Consider the following 21,872-nt stretch of genomic DNA (forward strand, 5'->3'; position numbering starts at 1 on the left):
GTATTGTATCCATTTTGTTTGTGTGTCTGTTTTTGGGTTGCGCATGACGATGTCGGTGCGTGTGCGTGCGCAATTGTGCGAGCCCCGAGAAGAGAAACGAGCCACGTGAAAATGAGGCGGAACATGTGCCGAAGTGCCACGCGGCGCATGTGAAATGAAAGAAAGCAGGCACAGCGGTGATTGCCGGCAATCATCCTCTTCACAATGATGAGGTCATCAAGGTGTCAAGCTCCACACGCTGAGGGAACCGGTCCCAAACCGCCGACGTGGCCCGACCGCCCTCCTTCCAAGACCATTTTGAAAATGTGGCTTTAACCCAAATTTCAAGCGCTGACCTGCGACTTTGAAGCCTGAATTTCAAATCGTCACCCTTGATGGAAACCTTCACGCAAACATCGGCCCAGAGCCATACGCACTGTTGGGTTTTTTTTTCTTTCTTTCTTTCTTTGGATGTTAATAATCAATCGAAGCGCAAGTGTGACCGATCAATTAAAAGGCCAGATGCAGAGCAGTTCACGTCACGTCCGAGAGGGGTCAGGCTTTGAATACGGTGAAGACGATGCAACGTTCCGTAATCCAAAGACGGCTGCTCCGGAAAATCGATTGGATTTCCCTCTGGTTTTAGTGCAGGATTCCCGGAGAGCAGAACCAGGAAACTCGTGACCGCGGATGGAAGGCCGAGCGGAACGGCAGGCTAGCGTTCTCGCGGCTCGTTGGACATTCGGACCTGGGTCGCATCATTCGCCGAGTCTTAAATAGCGGGCGTATCATCGCTCAGAACGTGACGGCTGACGGACGGGGGGGGGTCCGCTCTGTCGAGTCGAGCGCCGGCGGCCTTCCTTCTTGTCAACAACATCAGGTAGCGAATTATTGCTTTTCCAGCCCGTGGCCGAGCCAGCGGTGAAATACGTGACGGAGAAGGCAAAAGGGGGAAGGGGTGAAAGACAGACAGACAGACAGACAGGTCTTTCCCTCCTTTCCTGATGACTCATCTCTCTCTCTCTCTCTCTCTCCTTTCTCGCGCTTCCCGAGTACTCTTTGGCCAACACGTCAGGCGTGAAAGTGGCCTCGCCCGCTCACCTTTTTGCCGTTCAATTATTCAACCTGCTTGCCGCCTTTCGCCCCCTCAGCGAAGATGCGCACACGCTGAATAAGAACTTATGCAATATTGATTCCGTTAAGAAATCTAATGATTATTAGACAGCCTGCAGCAAGGTTCAAATCACATTCGTGTGTGTGTGTGTGTGCGTGAGATCATAACATTGCAAAATGTTGCTGCCTTGCTACATGTCAAACTTCCCAAAAAAAAACAACCATCCATGTTCAATGATGCACTAGCTCGATACCCCGTTTCCAAATACAGAGTATACATAGTTGCTTTGAAACAATTTCAGAGTACGTTTGCTGTCAATTAGGATTATGGATTTCAAATTCTAGTCGCAAATAAGTCGAGTTCAAGTTGGGTTTCCACGCTCGGGATTTTTAGGGCTGATGGAGTTTGAAAACATGACAAGTGATCATGGATCTGACGACCAAATGGAGCAACGAGTCATTCATTTAACGTGTGCAAAGAAATTGCTCCCAAAATATATTTCCAAGAAATAATGTTTCTTTGGTCATCTATTTACCTCAGCGACAACGGCGGGATACAGCAGGGACCCCCAGACTTTCTCCCCTCTGCCTCTCCCCAGCCACTTCACCCAAGTCTCCATCCGCCGGGACGGAGCCGATGCCCCCGACCGTCTCGATGAGTTACGTGCCGCTTATCCTCACGAGCCTATCCCGGCTAACTTTGGGCCATTTATTTGAATGAAATGACCAAAATTTTCATACACGGTTTGACAGAACGGGAGAACGGTCACAGGCAAACGTCGGCGCGAGCACAACAACGTTTGGTTGCCTGCGTCGTATTAAAAGTATGTGAACACACGGTTGACGCCAGGAGTTTACGTGCAGTGTGCAACAACAACACGCGTTTCATTTTTTCAAATCAAATGACACTCAACGTGTCCTGTTTCAGCTCAGTCACAATCTCCAAAATGATTTCATTTCCTTCAATGCCACGATAATGAGAGAATTTTTACACATCAGAGTGCAAAAACATCAGCTCAGTAACAACATCGTCTTTCTCGTTATTGATCAAATATTATCAAAATTACGACTTAAAATGAGGAAACAAACAAGTGACAATTTGGCATTTTTGTTCCCTTTATTATTTGATGTCTTAAGCACATTTTCCAGCGATCAAACAATTGCTGCACAAATGATTTTTTTAATGAGGCAAAACAAATGCTATTAAAAAAAAACAAACAACAACAAATATCCCCAAACAAAACACAAAACATCAAGTTGGTTTGAGTGCCGCACTTGAAAGCCTGACTTGCTTGCCAGCCCAAAATAAAATAAAAGACATCAAAGAAAAGCAGTTCAAACACTTGAGGGGGGGGAAAAAAAAATCTTTTCATAATCAATAATGAACGCGTTGCCTTTGGAGGATCAAACAAAAAAATGGACACGGGTCGTCCACTTGAGGAGCAAACACAGCAATAAATCAAATAAATAAAGCATACAAACGCGCGGCCACATGCTGCACACACACACTCACAAATCAAGACGATGTTCAATATCTTCAACCCCCCCCCCCCAAAAAAAAATATCACAGAGATGACAAAATAACGTCCAAAAATTGCGCCGCCGGCGCCGTTTTGTCACCAGACGCCAGTTGCGTACAGCTAAGTGCAGCCAGCCCGTCAAATGCGCCGTCTTAAGAAGGCAAAAATGAAAAACAAAAAAAAAACATTTTTCTGCCATAGGGGGCGCCGGTGAACTCTTCAGCCAATCAGATCAAATGTCTCGGAGGCGATTGTCATGATCGTAAAATGTCCGCTTCAGAGCCAAAGAGCCGACTTCCTGTCCCTTCAGAAATGGCTTCTTGAAACTTTGATGAGCCCAAAATGGCTGCTTCAAACCCAAAGAGCTGATTTTTTTTTTTTTTTTTTTTTGGTGTCTTTTCAGAAACGGCTCCTTGAGAATTTCGGTGGACCACATTTGATGTTGCTGAGTGACACGACCGTCACGTACTGAATTTGAAACTAAAACAAATCTGGCCAAAATGAGTTTGAAATAAGATATTTCAGCGAAAATGGCGACTTGACTTTTTTTGTCGACGTGCATTCTTGAGCCTTTTCTCGTGGGTCTCTCGGTGGTAGTGAAGTCGTCGTGTTCACGCTATCTTTTATCTTCGAAGATACGCTGGAAACGATCCAATTGACCCAAGAACGTTTGCTTCCGTCAGCGGGTGTCAGTTTCTTTGACCAGCTCGAGCTTCTCGAGACGTCTTTCTGGTTCTGCTTGCGGCTTCGCTTGGGCTGAATTTCCAAATGACATTTGGGTGCGCAACTTTGGCTCGTCAAACGCGGGCCGCCGACAGATGCCAGACGTCTGGCCAATTTGTACCACTTGTGGTGAAAGGGCTCCACAACACGGACGAAAACGGCGCCGATTGGACTCTTTGCGAGCTCGGTCCGACGCTGCCTCGGAGAGGCGAAACGGCAGAAAGCTTCGCGCATTCCCACAGTCACATCAGATACGTGACCTTGTTCCGTTTGGACACCGAGCAAATTTAGAGTTGGCCTTCAAATCTCTTCCGCTCTGCCCTCCCCTGACACGCCGACAGAAAAAGAAAAAAAGTCAGCCGGTCGGCGAGTGACGGCTTTCGCGTGGAGGATCTCCGCAATGACGTGCTTTCATTCGACTACTTTGGACACAAAGCAAATTCAAATGTGGACTTCCAACCTCCGACCGAGCATCGGTCCGTTCCCCGCGCCCGGTCGGGAACCAGGAAAAAGTCGTCAGCGTGTCACCGTGAAGTCGCAAATTCACGCGTGGACTTCAAACCCCGCCCGACGGCAAGGCGACTCCCGGGATCCGTTTTGAACGCAACGCCGCGGCGTCGCCATTACTGTCCTTTCCTTTGGACCCAAAGCGACACGGCCGGTGAATTCGCTCTCCACATTCCGCGTGGACGGACGGACGCACGCGGGACGAGCAGATGGGCAAAAGGAGTCACCGGCGCACGTGCGGCCTGTAGGGGGAGACGACATTCTACATTGAAAGCGACTGTACAAGAATCCGTCCCACTTCTTCTTCTTCTGCGTTTTTGTTTTTTTTTTTTGGGTCCCTCAATGTGACGGAAGCCAAGGCGGCGAGCGGCCACCGACGGTCGGCGAAACTTCAGAAGGAGCTGAGCGCCTCCAGCGCCACCTCGTAGCAGAACTTGTACTGTTCCTGCGCGGACAGACAAAAAGCGCATGTCAAGGGTGCGTCGGGCCGCCCGGCCGGCATCGGGGACAAGATGGGTCGCTCACCATGGTCTCCACCATGTTGGTTTTGTTGTTGCGCAACGTCTTGACGGTGTGAAACACGTCCACGATGTTCTGCTGCTGGATCATCTCGTTGAGGCTGCACACGGCGCAGAAGGTTCCGGAACGGCCACCGCCCGTGCTGCGCCGGAGCAGGAACGCACAAACGCCCAAAGACGGATGACAACACTTCAAAGACGCGTCCGTTGAACGACGCAAAAACTTTTTGATTCGCTCGTCACCGTCGTGTCTGAGCAGCGCGTTTTGATGTGGGGGGGGAAAAAAAAAAAAAACGCTTGCCGGAGACATTTCTTCTTCAATTAAGCATCTTTTGGCATCACAGTGAACCGCTTTTGAAAAGGTAAAAACGACAACAGATTTCTTTTCTGGAAAATTTGGCGTAACCCATTTCAGCATCAAAGACACGAATGTAGAAGAAAGAAACTGTGTGCCACGCGTTCAAATGTTGTTTAACGTAATATTTTCCACTTTAGCTTATGTAATATCGGGTACGCCAAGACCCCCCCCCCCCCCCCAGCCGGACGTCTGCGCGTGTTTCTTGAATGGACGCCCCTGCAGGCCAGCGGAGGTTAATCAACAAATTTAGCGATAGAGACGCCGCGGCCTCGACTGACGCGGTTGAGGCCACGCGAGCGCCGGCGTCGGCTTTCAGCTCCGTGTCCACGCCGGGATGCTGCCGCTCTTTTCTTCACGCGCTCAAAGGCGTCAAAAAGCTTTGGCGAGCGCCAAGCGGCCAGAAGTCAGACGCTTTCTTTGTACGAGCCAAGCAGAGAAAATATCCGAACGCTTCATCCCATCTAAAATGTCAGGAGGTAGATGGGAAGTGGCCTTTTGGCAGAAGTCGGACACAATGCGGGTACGTTCGAAGGACACGCTAGGACGCGTGACCTTGATGAGTCGCCGACGCGTTTCGATGAAAGAGGGCGCCGACGCCCGACTCGGCGAACGTAGAATTTAAGCACGCGCAAACCCCCTAACCCCAAAAGGGCCGTGCCCCCCGCCCGCTTTGTATAAGCCTTATGTGACCCCATGTACTGCATTCGGTTTCTGGTCTTTCTCACGAAGATTTCGACAATCCCAGTAAACTTTGGAATCTCACTGTCAGGTACGAGCGTGACTGAGCGCAGGTGCCGCGTCGGTCCGAAGACCTGGCGCAGCGCGTTGCGCTTTACTTACAGGCAGTGCACCACCGTGCGGCCGTCTCCGCCGTCGTACTGCTCCTGCCACTTGGCGAGTCGCCGTACCAGCTGCAGGACGGAACGCTTGGAAAGGGGCGTGTCCCTGTAGGCCGGCCAGCCAATGAACTGGAAGTGCTGCACCAGCCGGTAGCCGTCCTGGGGCTGAGGAGAACAAGATTGACGTGAGGGGGGGCGGGGGGGTTGCTGGCCTATCACGGGGCAATCACAGGATGCAGGAAGATGGCTGGGACTTACTCTGGTCCTGGGTTTTCCTCACCCCATTTTCACATTTGGACTGGGATTATGGTCTAGACCAAGATGATGCTCAAGGTAGGAGTTAAAATTACGTCAGAGTTAGAGTTGGGATTACACTGGCGCAAAATTGCAATTGAAATCTGTTCAGGGATTGAATCAGGTTTGAGGTTGGTGGAAACTTTACCAGGACGGAGATGACGGTTTAGCCTTGGAGAAAACCGACTTTGGTCAAAGTGTCAACCTCAGGTTCGGGGTTAGATTTGACGTGAGTTGAGAGAGTTGAGGATCAGGCTCAGGGTAGGATTAGAGGTCATCGGAGGGTTACGATAAAGAGTTCAGCGTTACGGTTAACGGCTATTTGGTTGTCATCGTATAATGGAAAATGAAATCGTCTGACAGCTGCTGTGAGTCACCACGGCGGAGCTTCCCGTCTGTAAAAATGAGAAAATCAGCAACATGGAGGCGGCGTCGCTCCAAGTGGAAAGCGGCCGGCGGGAGTCCTCCCGCCTAATCGTTTTGACGCCAATGTGTCACGACGACGTTCGATGCCAAACGTCTTTTCTGCGAGAAAACTTTTCATCCGGTTTCACGGTTGCGGTGGTCCCGGGTGGGGGGTCCTTGGAATCAGACGCAGTCTTCCCTTTCACAAAATTCGCGACACGCTAGCTTGTGTTTGTCAAAATCTCAATCCCCACACCGTTCATTCGTCCCCAAAGTGAAAGACTCTCGAGACTATTTTTCACAATTTCACGCATTTACTGTCTTGTTCCTAACAGGTGAGGGCCACGGTCCTCGGCTCGGCTCGGCTCGGCTTCCCGGTCAAGACCCGTCTTTCGCCCCGTGAACGTGCGGACAAAATTGTGACTTGGCCGGTTCCGAGGCTCCGAGTGACACCGACCGCACCACGACACCGACGCGCAATCGATCGGTCAGCGGGGGAGGGGCGGGACGACGGAGACTCGTACCCGGGCCATGTTGCAGATCCTGAAGATGCGGTTGATGATGTCGTCGTCAATGTCGGCCGATATGAACTCCACCTGGACGGGACCGTAACAGCAGGAGTTCTTCTCCGGCCAGTACTGCATGCACAGCTGCCCGGGGGGGGGGAGATGGATTATTTCCATTTATTCTATTGTTATCATCAACAACTGGTGCTATCATGGCATCATGGCCGCCCATTTTATGCCTCTGCCTGCCCAAGCGCACCGCGGACTTCCTTTTCCAGTTTGCTGTTCTATTTATGTCGACTCCACAAGGTAGGCTGGAGCGTCGTCGACTTTCACGCGACGTGATGGCATTCATTTTGACGCGCATGCCATAGACCACGGAGGGGGTCTTGTCATTGTGGTTTTTCCTCCTGCGCTGTACTGTAATTCCTCGTTGATGGCGGCGGTTGCGTTTCCGCAACAGACGAACTCCGTGAAGCCGCGACTGGATCATCGCCGCATATTTTAAAGCGTCACACATACGCCGCATTAGCAACACTCCGGTTAGGCTTGAAAGGTGCAGGAATTATTTTTGTGCACTCGGGGTCCCGAGCAACGCACTTCACATAATACGTCCTTGAGAGCGAGCTTACGAGGATGATGTACGCTCGGCTATTCAGAGGCTTTAGCGTTAGCCGCTGTGTGTGCGCAGGGTGACGACGTCATCTGAGGCTGGCAAAATTATGCTGGTGTTTCACGCAATTTGTTACAGTGTGTTAAATTCTCCCTCTATCCAAACCACCTGTTATGGATGACAATGTGTCCGAACTAACAACAAGAATAGGCTATATCAAATTAGCTAACGATGTGTTTATTAGAGACATTCAATTCAGTAATATAAGACAATTGTACTTTGTCGCGACGGGAAGTTCAGCTTCTTTCATTCGGTGTGAAACCATCGCAAACTCGGTACATTTGGAGTCTCTTATGCAGTCTTTGTGCTTATTGCAACAGCAGTAACAGGCCGTGTAGAAAAATAATCACCCCCCCCCCAAAAAAAAAAAAAAAAAAGAAAAATCCCACAATAACGGACCACAACATACGGACAGCAAAAAAAAAAAAAAAATGTGATGCAATGAAGCTGTAAGAAGTGAACTTTGACTGTATTGTAAATAGATTTGGAGACACCTGTACGACTTGACGGAGTGATGGACTTTTGACGGTACGCTCAAGCTGCTTGTCTGGATTTCCATTTGGCAAATGGCGGCAAAGGGAAGGGTCGGCTCCGTTACCTGTGCGGCGTCCATCTCGTTGAGCATGACGACGGAGGAGCAGTTGTAGTCAAAGACCAGCCTCCAGAAGTCGCCCACGGTGTTGGGCAACGGGTGCTGCGTCACGATGAAGGCCGCCGGCTGCTTGTGGCTCTGCGGTGGCGACGACGGGCACAGTGGCAAGAAAAAAAGGGCAAAATCGGCTGCTGCAAAAAAAACTCGCTGAATTTGAAAAAAAAGAAACGTCGCTTAGTCGGCCTAACCCTGACCCTCGAACTCAAAACGAACCAAAATCCAAAATGCCAAACCGTTATAGCCCTGCTCTTGGGAGGTGAACTTTCCCCTGACATGACAACCTTCTCTCAAGACTTACAGAATCTCTTGAGAATTGATCCTTCTCTCGTGAGTAGTAGAAGCTTGACTTTGGACTAAAAGCTTCTCTCTGGACTCGAACCTTCTCTTGTGAGCGCCGACTGCCGCGGGAAAATTCCTGAAGTCTTTTAACACACTTGGCCATTAAAGCTGATTCTGATTGTGAGTGAACAGGTTTTCCGGATTCCGACCTTTTGTCAGGACTAAAACCTCAAGAATTTCCTTCTCTCTAGACCAGAACCTGTGCGGACCAAGAGAACCTTCTCTTTCAATTGAGGCTAGAACCTTCTCTCAGGGGATTCTCATTTGGGATGAGAACCTCCAATTTTTTTTTTTTTTGGGGGGGGGAAATACAACCTCCACTTGGGAGTGTAGGCTTTCTTTCTGGACTAAATCTTTTTTTTTTTTTTTTTTTTTTTAGTTGAAGGCTGAGATTTGAGGTTGAGGTGGGAGTCCCACGCGGCCCATCGGAAATTGCCCAAAGTCGAGTCCCGACTTACGTCCATGAGTGCCGCGTTGATGTAGTTGGAGCTCTCGCCATCCACCGAGATGAGAAACGGCAGGCAGCGGTCAGCCGAGAGGACGTCCATGCTCCGGTTCTTGTCGTGGTTCCGGGGGAGCAGACCCACGCTGCAGTCCTCCGGACGCACCCTAGGGGTCACTATATTGAGGGTCTGGCAAAAATGTAGAAGGAAAAAACGCTTTCTTAAAAGCAAGCAACGTTTTCCGCCCATTGAATGAATTAAGACCAGGGGAAACGACCGAGGTCCTGACCTGGAACTCGTCTTTAATCTGACTGGAGTTGGTCTGCGGATCCAGCCTGCTGATGTTGTAGTAGATGGCTCGGAAGTCGCACACGGGGATGGCGGTGTTGCCGCAGAGACACGCCTCCAGGATGGCGTCGTGCACGAAGACGTACTGCTCCTGAACAGCCAAAAACACCGGCAAGGTTTGATGCCGTCCACGCGCCAGACAAGCCACATTTGCCTCTGCTCGGGGTTGCGCTTTCTAAACTCGCCCGAAATTCGCTGGAAGGCTTTGTCAAAATTTGCGGTTTGTGTCGATAGCCTGAAAAGATACAGGAAGGGTGCCATTTTCTTTTCAAGCACCTGCTTGCATTTTGGCTTAAGCAACACGAGGAGACCCGCGAAAAAACCTCATGAAGCCGCCGCGCCCGCAACCAAAAGAAATTTGGCGGCCGTTGCAGTTTGAAGACAACCCAGGGACATGTTGGGCTTTTCCAAGGTTTTGCCCGGACAAATTCCAAACCAATCAATCAATTTAGTTCCCAAAGCCGCACGTTTGGACGCAAGAACACAAAAAAGAAAGAAAAAAGAAAAAAAAAAGTCGTCCTGCTTTGACGCTGTCATATTTTGAAAATTCAACTCCCGAAGAACGTTTGACTCGGCAACGTGGAATTTGTTAGCCGTGTGTATTAGAAGAAGACCCACCCAAAAGTCCGAGAAAGCTGTCAGCCGGCGCCGTCGCACGCCGAATTCGCTGAAGTTACGGAAAAACAACAACAAAAAATTGCAACCAGTAACGCAAGTTTGATGGCAGCAACGCGACATTTGGTGGACTCGTTCCACAACGCCATGAAAAGGCCTGAAAAGACACGGCAGGTTTGTCGTGTTGGCTTGAAGCGGAAATTTTAGGCTTCATCGGTTCACCAATATTTGGACGATTCAACCCACGCGTAATTTAGAAACGTGACGACAATTCCGACAGACCCGCGAAAAGTCTCGGGAAGCAATTTGTAAAAAGACGTCAGTGGAGGTTTTTTTTTTTTTTTTTTTTTGTTCACAAGCGAACGAAAATCTCCTTGTAACACGTGAAATTTGGCGGACATGTCAAAGTCGGCCGCGACCTCAGCAGGGAAGCGTTGTGCGTGATTTTTGCCAGTCGTCGTCGGCGGCGGCGGCGGCGGCCAATTCAAATGAAGGCGACGTCGCGGCGCCGGGGATCAAGCACGCTCCTTGTGCTCGCGTCGCCACGCCGCATGCTAATGTCGCCCACTTTGCGCCGGCGCATCTGTTGCCGGAGCTCTGCCGCTCGGAATGTTGATTGCGGCCGCGGACTTTTCCAAATCATTCCACCCCGAGGACGTTGTCTGCGAACGTGGTACGCACTGGCAAAGGCGCGAGGCGCTCCTCCACCTCTGCCTTTTAAAGGATTCATTGCCGTGTGCGGTTTAGACGAGGATTAGAAAAGCATCCGTCCGCCTCGGCGCTGACACAATCGACTCCCACTCGGTGAACGCGGCGTTTTCCAGCAATTTGTTCACGGCTGTCACTCAGCGGCGTGCGCCTACCGTTGCGGGGGTGACGTCAAAGGTTTCAAGTATTATTGATTCAAATAAAGTGCCAAAGCGGCGGATTAGCTCAGCTTCTATGCGCACGTGAGGGGGGGGGGGGGGTCGACGCGAGATGTCGAGCATTTTGTCCCTGAAAGGGCTCATTTGGTGACTTCTTCGGCATCGCGAGTGCTTTTCCACACTCGGAAATTCAGCAAACTTGTCAAAAGGTTGTTTCCCGACCATTTCTACTTCAAACTTTTGCAACTCAACTAAATCCCTCCCCAAATCGCTTCCACGCAGCAAGACGTGAGACTGTGCGGGTACCTTGCAAAAAAAAAAATTGACCAAAAAAAAAAATAATAAAATACTAATAACAATAATACACGACTTGGCACACGTCGGGAGGGATGCAGAAAGCCTTCGGTGGCCCGAGTCCCACCCGGGACTTCCGTGTAGCCGCGACGCCGGTCGAGACGCGCTCGTTATCCGCCCAGAAAACGGCGCAAAGCCCCCGCGGCCGCCCCCTCCAGGAGATGATCCGCGTTCCCGATTATTGACGTGTGTCGTCGGGGGGGGTGAAAGAACAGCACACGGGGAGAGAGAATAACGAGTCCCGCTCGTCGTTACGACGCATCCCTCCGCCAAAAGCCCCCCCCCCCCCAAAAAAAAGAAATCGATGGCTCGGCGCCACACAAATTAAATGTGACATTCTTCCCCGTTACGGAGGCTGCTCGGGAAAAAAAAAAACAAATCATCCGGCAATATCACCAAACGCTGAAAAGAAAGTCACGATCCAGCGCTCCTGCTCCTGCTCCTGCGTTGAGGACTTTACTTGAGTTTTGAGACTGGAGCAAAGAGATCGCTGTTAGTAGCCAGGAGCCATTCCCCCCCCCCCCCCCCCCCCAAAAAAAAAAAAAAAAAAAAAGGTACACCGTAGTTACGAATTTGTTTTGTTACTGTGAGCATATCGGCGGAGATTACGTTTTTGCTGAAAAACTGCCGGAGCAAGAAAAGGGGAGCTGAGCTTCCCCTGTTGACTGGCGTTCATCTTTGCCACCACGTGGAGCGTCAACCCGCACTTGTCGCCGCAATCATTGGCGTACAATTCCGGGACAAAAAGTCCCGAGGAAGCCACGCCTCCAGTTTTGCCTTTGACTCCACTGGGTCCTCACCTCGGTCTGGACCATGTTGACCCTTTGAGATCGCAGCTCGCGGATGCAGTTGAAGATGTCCACCACGCCCTCGTTCTCCGCCATGTCCAGCATGACGTCCACGGCGATGAAGCAGCCCGTCCGGCCTGCCCCGGCGCTGAAGGAAACAACAAAACAAACGACGTTATCCTTTGCGTGCTGAGCCAAAATGGTCAACCTTGACCACCTCAAAGTCACTTCTGCTGCATTCCCCGATGACTTGTTGCGTCTCTCCGTTCGTTCAACTGCCGTCACACGCGACGGAGACTTTCATAGCAAAGCTCGAGCGTTGAGACGACACGTCGAAGAGATGAGGACGGCGAGAGGAGGAGGGACGAACGGCGTGTGCTCAGAACGTTGAGGCGATTGAAAAAGTTCCCGGCGGGAACGAGATTAGCTCGCGAGCCGTCCGTTGGGCGCACACACCTTTCCCCAGCACTGACACGCCGACGACCGAGTTGTTTCCCGGGAAGCGGCGCGACTCCGCCCGAGCAAGCGAGCTCCTCCGACTAGCTCCCGTTCTTCAAATCGGCGAGCGGGAGAGACGATTTGGTCCAGACCGGCCGGAGGCAAAATGGCGCAGAGCATCTGAGTCACAAAGCAACTGCCGTCGTCTTTGGCTCCGCCTCGGGACCGCAAACAAACCGATTGCTCCTTTTCTTCATCTTTCATTTCACTCGGAAGGCAGCGTCCCAGCGACCTTTCGCCGTCGGTGCCGAGGAAGCTGCCGCGTTCCGGGTCAACTTCTTCACTCCGTTGCAAGGAACAGATTCCAAGCGCAACGTTCGCCGCTGCCCGGTCCTAAACAATCGCGCGCAATCGGGACGGCGAGGCGGCTTTTCCATTTACGCGGGAAGACCCGGCGCGTACCTGCAGTGCGCCACGATGGGGCCGGCGTCGGGCGGGTTGAGGAACTTGACCTGCCGTATGAAGCCCAGCAGGCCCGTGGCGTAGCAAGGGACGCCGTGGTCGGGCCAGCTGGTGAAATGGAACTGCCGCAACTCTCGCAGCTCGTGGTGACCCTTCTGGAAAGACAGACAAAATTGCAAAAATCGTGCCGGGGTTAGAGACGGCAGAGGCTACAATCACTTCTCGGGTTACTGCCGCGGGGGTTTGCTCTCATTAACTGAAGTAAAAGCGCTTGGCGCCACCCAGGAGTATTTTGGTCGCGTCCCCTTTTCAACCGCATGGTGTGGCAGAGGGTCTCGCCCATTTGAAATTTGGAGAATCCGGGAGGGGCTGAGTGTCCAGGTGAGGCGGCTGGGGCATCTGATCCGAACGCCTCCCCGGTGGTGAGGTGTTCCGGGCACGTCCCACCGGAAAGAGACCCCGAGGACGACCCGGGACACGCCGGAGGGGCTACGACGGCTCTCGGCTGGCTTGGGAACGCCAGCTGGAAGAAGTGGCTGGGGAAAGGGAAGTCTGGGTATCCCTGCTGAAGCTACTTTCCGCCGCGACCTGACCCGGAAAAGCGGTAGAAAATGGATGGATGGATGGATGGATGCTCACTCGGCTCAGTTGTGTGAAGTCGGCCTGCAATTCACTTGCGACTTCTTCAGCTGTGGCTACGATGGCTTCTTTTCCTGCCAGTCCTAACAGGACTCATTTGTTTTTATTCCTGACCGCCCCGTCGCCTCCTCCCTTGAAACGGGTTAACGTTGTCGACTGGACATCCAGGATTCCTCCGGGCTCCCTCTGCTGTCCCTTCTCTTCTCCCCAAATGGAGTTTTGGGGATTTCCTTGCCTCATCTTCGTCAAGTGCCGACTCCTTTGACACTCTTTTGTGTTGCAGTGCCAAACCAAAAACTGACTGGAACGTCTCAAAAAGCTGTGACGCGGAGTCAAGTTCCGGGGGCCAGATCGCGGGCCGCCGCATCGTTTTAGGTGACCCGCAAAATCAAATCATTTGCTTTGAATCGCTAAAATACCAAAGTGTCTCCACTGGAAAGATTTTTTTTGGTTTTGTCACTTTTCAAAGAAATGGAAGAACAGTTTTACGCGGCTTCTTTTTCGAGAACTTCCATTTCTCGTCTCCATGTAAAAATTTGAGGTGTTAGTTCCATTTATTACGGAAAAGCGTAAGAACGACACGGCCCGGGAAGTGTACCACCCCACCCCACCCCACCCCACCCCTGCGCTGCTGTATTGTGTTGACTCGGTCACGTAATTCTTGCGCATCTCGAGCCAGACAAAAGATTGTGCTCAAGCGCTGAAGTGGTGTCCTTCAGCGTTTTCCCCGTCGAGGAAATTTCTTTGCTAAAGTCCACTGAATTCTTTTCGCCTTTGCTTTTCTGGACTTGCAACCTTGCGTTTGTCCTCTGTGGGGGTTGCGTCTGCTCAAGGGGGGGGGGGGGGGGGGGGGGGGTTGTGGGGGGGGCGGGTGCTACCGTGACCTGAGGGACCCTGAAGTGAGAAGGACGAGACCCTCTCCTCTGACGACTCGCTCCAGATACAGCTCTGCGGGTAGAATCGATCCTGGTGAATTATTGAGGAGGGAGGGGGGGAGGGAGGGAGGGAGGGAGGCGCGGCGGCGGCGGCGGTATGGATCCAGCCGAGGGACGGGGGGGAAAAAAGAGAGAAAGAAAGAAATGATGCCGGCGTCTCTCTCTCCCTCTCGCAAACATGTCGGAAAATCGAGGGACCCCCCCCAGGGAACTGCAGGCGCTGATGATGATGATGAGGATGATGACGAGGACGCGTCAAAAAAAATAAACGTGTGCCGGCTGGAGGGAATAATCAACTCCGGAACACGAGCAAACGTGATCTGCACCGATGGACGGAAAACACTCCATTCTTGACGTACATTTGATAAAATTGCGACGGATGACAGATGGCGACCCCGAACGGGAAAAGAAGAAGAAGAAGAAGAAGAAGATATGACGACAAACGTTCTGCCACAGCTAACCAATGAGGCTAAGAAGGCAAGTACGAATCGCAAACACTCGCTAACTAATTCACGAGCCCGGAAACTGTCCAACGAGCTCGCTGTGCGAACAAAAGATCCAGTGAACAAAACTTTGTGGTACGAATCAAGCTAGCTCATCCAATGCCTGTGCGGCTAACAAATAACCACCACCGACTCATTCATCAAACGGCAAAGGAAGTAACGCGCTGACCGTAGCCAGCTCAGAAAGCCCACCCGCCAAAAACATTCCAACCAAATCAACTCGCTTAGGAAACAACTAGTTAGCAAAAAAAGTAACTGAGCGACTCAGAAGCCGACAACTGTAAGATGATAAAAAACAAACAACGACCAACAAAGAAGCCCAAGTAAAAGAACGACAAACAAACACGGAAAAGGCCTGGCGGGCGTTACCATGGCAACCGTTGCATTCGTGAAGACTTCTCATTTGACTTTTTCTTTTTTGGTGCGTTTATAATTTGACCTTTTTGACCTTGTGACAAAGGCGCCGTCAGCAAAGAAAACAAATGACGGCCCAAAAATGTGGATTAGCGCCGCACCGGAGAAAGCGACGGCATCGGCGAGCTCACTGGGGGTGCGAAATAAGACGTAGCCTCGTCTAACGCGGCGACCGGAAGATGACAAAAGCCTCATCGGGCGCGTTCTTACCTTCTGCACGGTGAACGTTCGCACCACGTACTCGGCCAGCGGCTCCGTCTCCACCAGGGTGACCTTCACGTCGCCGTAAACGTCCGTCTCGTCGGGCCAGTAGCGGACGCACTTGACCTGGACACGACCCCCGCCCCACCCCCAAAAAAAGAGACTTTCAAAGGAGCTTTTTGTCTTGAATCTTTCTTTTCTTTTCTTCCGTTTGAGGACGTCGACGTCGGCCCGAGCGACTCACCCTGCCCACCTCCACCAGGTTGGTCACCATGACGATGGAGGCCGAGTTCTCCTGCCACACCATCCTCCAGAAATCCCGGACCGTCTCCTGCATCGGACCTGACGCGAGTACGACACAAATTAGTGCAGAAACCAGGACACAAACACACACGCATGCACACGCACGTTCCTTTGTTTCTTTTAGCGAGTAACAAAGTTGACCACCCGGACGGGTTCAGTGTCTCGCGCTTTGACGCCCGACGGCCAGAGTCGGGATCCTCGGGTCGGGGGACGGGCCGCTCGTGCCCGCACGAAACGTAACGCACGTGTCACGCACACACACACACACACGACACAGACGTGCGCTCGCGTGCTCGCCCGGCGACACGATGGCGCTCGGCCTCTTAAACGTGCCCAAAAGGACGGCAAGGAGCGCACGCAAACGGCGGCGGCGGCGGCGGCGGGCGTGAATTACCTTGCGTGGCGATGTAATGTCTGGGCCGGTGGTAGCCCTGCCGGACACAAAACGCTTTTACGAGCTCGATTATCGATCATCATCATTGACTTTATTTCCACCACATTTTCTTTTGCTTGATGAGAAAAAATGGGGGGAAGGAGGGGGGGGGGATTGCAAACAATGATTTCTTTGATAGCGTGTAAAATAAAAAAAAAAAAAAGCTGCGTATATGTATAAACAGTCGTCAATTATCATTGTATTCTATGACGTTTTGTTTGATTACTTCTATTGTTGTCGTATCTACGCTCTCGTACAGCGCACGGCACCCTCCCCCCCCCCTTTCCGAAATGCTCTCCGGTGGGTTAAAGTGAAGCAAAAAGCCGCTGCGATGTTTTTCTACGTAGCCCAGAAAGAAAGACGCCCAAGTGTGTTTGTATCAGTTCTCCCCGACGCAAAGTGAAAAACGGCTTTATTGCGGACAAAATATCATTTGTGTGTGCGTGTGTTTTTTTTTGCCATTGCAGTTTTGTGTACAACAGGGAATGCTGAGCGAGTTCAAGCACATCTCAAAGTGAAATGAATTGTTTTCATATTTAAAGCCGGCGTATCCTTCCCGCATCTCAATTTCCTCTCCTAATTATCTTCAAGTCATCTTCCGCCTCGCGGCTGCACGAGTCAAGGTTGTATTCATGCATAAATATCCTATTAAATAATTTGGAGAGGGGGGGGGGGGGGCGCACGGGACACGCGGGAGCGACGAGCCCACCTCGTCCTCACCTTCCTCATCCTCACGTCGGAGAGGAAAACATTTATCACGTCCACGTTTTCATTAAAAAGGCGCTCTGAGAAAGCTTTTATTATTATTATTATCATCATCACAGCGCGCTTGGGGGTGGGGGGGGTGTAAGTATTGTCGGGTTTTCATTTTCTCATTTCCAAGAAGAGCGCATTTATTTGTTATCGCGGACGTCCTCCTCAAATGCTTTTTCCCTGGTCACCTTCCTCTTCCCACTCGCATTAAACGTGCTATTACTCATTTGTTACATTCAAAATGAAAGCGGAACCATATTTTAACCGAGCGTCTGCCACATGCCAAACAAGCGTGTGAAAAGTTGAGAAGCAATCAAAGTTTGTCTTTTTGCGGGTCTACTCAAAGTTGACCAAATTTCACGTCGCTAACTCGGCTGGATGTTAATAACAACAAAGCAAATCACAAAGCGGGAGAAATGGCCAACCTGACTGAGCCTAAAAAGGAAACCAAAGTGGCAGACTTCGGTTGGTCTTGAGAATTTTTGGGGGCTGGGCTCCAAGCAAAATGGCCGACTTCCTGTACATTTGCAAAGGTGGCGGCTCGACTGGGTTTTCCCGGGCCTACTCAACGTGTTTGAAAGCGGCTCCGGAGTGACTTTTCACGCGCTTGGACAAACGTCGGCGAGCGGACTGGAACTCACGTCAATGAAGTTGGCGTTGATGTAGTCCGAGTGAGGCTCCCCGTCCAGCGGCTGCAGCCGCACTCTGCTGCGATCGTCTGCGGGGTCAGATAACAACACGCGACAGGCCTAAAGTTACGCCGACCCACAAAGCTCAAAACGGGCAAAATGGCCGACCCCCTCCCCTCGTCGTCCGCGGCGTTCCCGTGAATATTATTCCGCATCTTTGGGAGACAATTGATGAAAACGCGCAAAGACTGACGAGGATGCGGTCGGGAATTGGGGAGATATTGGCCGCTGTCAAGCTTTTTTGGACCCCCCCCCCCCCCCCCCGCCGAATAAGAACTTGAGAGAGCCTCGTTGTCAGACGTGAGTGCACGGAGGGAAAGGCGAGGAAGCGAGGAGAAGGATTTGGTTTTAAGTGGCGCTCGTGGCGGTGCGGAAAAGCCCCAGTGACGGCCATTTCCCGTTTTATTTTGAAAGGAATCATGTTTACAAGACATCTTATCTTGGCACGGCAAGGTGTGCTCATCCAAATGGGTCGCTCCCCCTCCTCGGGTTCCTCCCTCGCATCCGCCGCCGACTGGTAATTACGCAGAAGCTGTCATAACACCGTGGGGGGGGGGGGGTCTCCACTCCTCCGCGGCCCAGGGAAGGGGGCAGCCTCTAATTGGGCCAACTTGGCAGGAGGCGCCGGCTCCAAAACAGCAGAAGCGCTGGACACAGTCCGCAGGTTTGATCGCGCGTGTGTGTGTGTGTGTGTGTGTGTGTGTGTGTGTGTGTCGGAGGCCCTTCAAGACTTTGAAATTCACTTCAAGACGTTCCAGACAAACTTGCGCGCTTCTCCTCTCGGTCACGGGTGGCCAATTTGCCAACTCGGGCAGAGGTCTGGAAATTGGAACGTTGTTCCTTTTGAAAAGAATTCCAACAAAGACTTTTACAAAGAGAAAATATTCATCAGCAAGAAAGCCACGGAAACGATTGCGATCGACCTGCTTCCACTTCAAATTGTTCCCAAAGCAAAGTCGGTGTCGTTATCTGCTTTCTTTCCCTTTGGAAAATTCACATTTTCTGGTTGATTTTGAACATCCAGCTGTACGTTATCTGAGCCGCTTATCCTCACGAGCGTCATCTTCAGGCAGGAGGCGGGCTCCGCCCTCAACTGGTCGCCGGCCAACGGCAGCGCGCATACAGACAGACGATTTCGAGGCTCCGACGAATGCGCGTTTTTGGGAAAGAAAATGTCAAAAATACATCAAGATACATATTTGAAAAAGGAGCTGGAAGACGTCAAAGTTGCTTCGTGATGAGCTTCCTTCTCGTTTGCTTTGAAAAGCGAGCAGGGACACACCAACTGTACGCATTCCAATTCCAAATATGAGCACAACCGCCACAATATTCGGCTTTTTATTGCTGCATATAAATGTGCTGGCGTTCGTGTCTGATTTTCAACGTATTTTATCACTTCACAATGTACAAACACATTTTGGTGCATGTATAGTTGTGAGCGACATTCGCCGTCGCCGCTTTTATTCTCTTCCAGTGCAGAAATATTCAACGCCGAGAGCGTATTTGTGCGCTGCGGACCTCCTGAACCTCCCCTCACCTCTTTTTTTTTTTTGGGGGGGGGGGGGGGGGCGAGCTTTGGCCTTCAGGAATTAAAAAAAAAAAAAAAAAAAAAAACCCAAAAACCTCCCCATCATTACCCGACGAGTTTAGTGGAGGAAAAAAATAGTCCGCGTTGATTTGAGACATTAAGCAGGTTTAGCAGCGTGCTGCGTTTATGCTAGCTGCTGAAGTTTACTTGAAAAAGCTCGGAGGAAGTGCTGAACCACACGTTTTTTTTTTGGGTGGGGGGGGGGGGGGGCAAATCTCGACAAGACACGCACACGCTCTCCTCATCCTCTCCAGTTGCGTCCGTCACGGATCTCGCTAATCAGTTAAGTCGCCCGCTGGAGGCGTTAGCCACTTTAATAGACTGACTGCTGCACTTGTTTGCGCGCGCACACCCATCCGCCTACAACGGCGTGCACGAGGGTATTAAAGTGTGTAATGGCCTATTAAGTCCGCGGCTCCCTTCAGCCCATGTGTCAAACCGGTGGAAATGTTGACGCACGTGCGGAAGAAGACTCCCGTTCGGCTCGAAAGCATCAAGGTGGGCTTCTTGAGACCTTTTCGCGGCTCCTCTCGTGATCGCCATATTTGTGAAAAGTGGCTTTGGGGGCCCAACGCGTTTCACGAAATGTGCACCGGGGACAGAAGATTTTTCATTCGGGTGTCAAAGGATCAAGCGAGCGAGCGCCGTCCTCGTCCTCCTCTCAAAAGCTCATAAAGATGCGCTAATTGTCGACGTCGTCGTCTTTCCGGCGCCGCAATCAACGCTAATGAAAGGCAGCGCCGCGGCTCCTTAGCGCTATTAGCTAGAAACCGCTCGCAATGACACTTAAGAGAGATTCATTTTCATTTCGATTTCACTTTCCTGAATGTACGATTGTCAGGGGCGGTGAAACGCTTTTGACGCTACTTTTTTCCTGTTCAAGGGAGAAAATGGTCAACAATAATGAGAAAGTCAATTCTTATTCGAGGGCGGCTGTGACCTCGACAGATTTCTGCTTTTGGAAATTGATTTAAAAAAAAAAAAAAAAAAGTGGGGCCTCTCTGCTTCGCACAATAATTTGAGAGCAAAAGACAAAACATCAACGATCTCAACAGGTAGAAAAAACGAAATGTTCAGGGGCGAAACCCGTTTTCCATCATTTGTATCCTCAATCCAAAAACGTTGTTCATAGGTGTCATTTGGCCTGAAAACGTGACGGCGCCAAAAAGGATATTTGGATGGAAAATTGGAAAATCAATTCACGGTTGGCGACCGGTCGAGGGCGTCGCCCGCCTCTCGCCCGAAGACAAGATGGCTGGCTGGCTGGCTGGCTGGCTGGCTGGCTGGGTGCCGGTATTGTTCATGGTCACCATTGGCGATTTGTATTCCTCACAAAAGGTAAGAAAGGATGGCGAGGAAAACCGAGCGTGGTGATGTGTCCCCAATCAACTTGGACGATTTGCGAGACGTTAAGACGCTATTCAATTTCTTTCCTCTTGCTAAGTTTGCCTTTTTTTAAATTAAAAACAAACACAAAGGCGCCTTCCTGTCCAGATGGTCCGGCGCCATTCGTTTTTCCTATGGGCTCCTTCTTCGCTGTTTACCGTCAGCGCCGCTGACAAAAGTCTAATCATGACACTTACGGCGGTGAGCAGTCGAGATCATTTTTGCACGTGTCGCCGCGACGTTTGAATCGGCAAAACGAGGAAAGCGAGCAACTGTCTTGAGACCGTAAAGACGGTCTTTATGCACGGCAACCTTGACCCCAGAACTACTCGTAAGACTTTTGCATTTTTACCAACCCTAAACAAAGCACAGTTAAAAAAAAAACAAAACAAAAAAAAAACCTGCCGATTCATTCCACTTGCGCCATCCCAGAAGGAATCCTTCGAAAAAGGAAGCCGGGCGGCCGCAAACATCCGAGAAACTTCAGTTTTGTTTTGTTTTTTCCCTGCGGTTAGCAAACAGCGGCAGATGAATGCGAGGGGAAAGTTTGGATGGTGCAAAACGGGCTGCAAGAAGGAAAAGAAGAAGAAGAAGAAGAAGAAGAAGAAGAAGAAGAAGGAGAAGAAGAAGGAGAAGGAAAAGGTGAGGTGGAGTTCAAGCCAGATGTTTTCCTGCCCCAGGCGGGGCCTTTTGACGACATTTTCTTTCGAAAATGAGCTTTTGTGCGAGATGGACACTTTCCATTACCAAACGGTCGCTAATTAAAACATTTGCGCTAACAGCAAATTTGTCGGGTGGGGTTGGGGGGGGCTTTCCGGACTTTGACATCTCATCTCTTTTCATTTCATTTCATTTCTGGGCGCTTTCAGGTCTCAACGCCAAACGCGACACGTGGAGCGAAACCTTCAATTATGCATGCGCGTGTCAGACGCCCACAACGCGCCGGTGTGACGGGCGATGATGCCCTTTCATGCATTTTCACACTCTTCCTAATCGGCCCGGCGGATTTATTTCAACGACTTTGTGATATCAGCAAGACCGTTAAGACGGAAATCCTCGTCAAATTCAGGTGGAACCAAACGAGACGCCAGCAACTGAACACGAGGTTTGCGTTTCGCGCCGACTTAGCAAAGTTCGCCGTTTGCCTCGATCAGGTGTCGTCCGTCCGTCCGTCCGGCTCGTGTGCAGACTTCAAAGAGAATTTGTCTTTCAAAGACACATGACAATCAGCAGACTTTCTTGACGTCTTGAGATGTTTTTCTTTTGTCTCCTTATTGCAGACATTTGT

At 51.0% G+C, this 21,872-nt stretch overlaps 1 protein-coding gene across 4 annotated transcripts in view; it reads right to left on the reverse strand.

Annotated features, from left to right (window-relative positions):
• Nucleotides 1-2,211: 2,211 nt before the first annotated feature.
• The window catches only part of ptprt (protein tyrosine phosphatase receptor type T), a 78,212-nt gene continuing 58,551 nt past the window's right edge, over nt 2,212-21,872 (reverse strand). For 2 of the 4 annotated variants that reach the window (XM_061832027.1, XM_061832024.1), the window contains 13 exons: nt 17,563-17,639; nt 16,130-16,166; nt 15,677-15,774; nt 15,442-15,558; nt 12,741-12,895; nt 11,853-11,988; nt 9,159-9,308; nt 8,885-9,058; nt 8,034-8,165; nt 6,781-6,906; nt 5,559-5,722; nt 4,368-4,503; nt 2,212-4,287 (listed from right to left, as the gene is read on the reverse strand). In XM_061832027.1, the coding sequence (XP_061688011.1) occupies nt 4,234-4,287; nt 4,368-4,503; nt 5,559-5,722; nt 6,781-6,906; nt 8,034-8,165; nt 8,885-9,058; nt 9,159-9,308; nt 11,853-11,988; nt 12,741-12,895; nt 15,442-15,558; nt 15,677-15,774; nt 16,130-16,166; nt 17,563-17,639 (1,556 nt within the window). In that variant the 3' untranslated portion in view covers nt 2,212-4,233. Of the gene's footprint in view, nt 4,288-4,367; nt 4,504-5,558; nt 5,723-6,780; nt 6,907-8,033; nt 8,166-8,884; nt 9,059-9,158; nt 9,309-11,852; nt 11,989-12,740; nt 12,896-15,441; nt 15,559-15,676; nt 15,775-16,129; nt 16,167-17,562; nt 17,649-21,872 lie in introns of all 4 variants that reach the window. The other 2 variants (XM_061832026.1, XM_061832025.1) reach the window with 1 other exon arrangement.

Source organism: Syngnathoides biaculeatus, chromosome 10 (assembly GCF_019802595.1).
Source record: "Syngnathoides biaculeatus isolate LvHL_M chromosome 10, ASM1980259v1, whole genome shotgun sequence".
Lineage (NCBI taxonomy): Eukaryota > Metazoa > Chordata > Actinopteri > Syngnathiformes > Syngnathidae > Syngnathoides > Syngnathoides biaculeatus.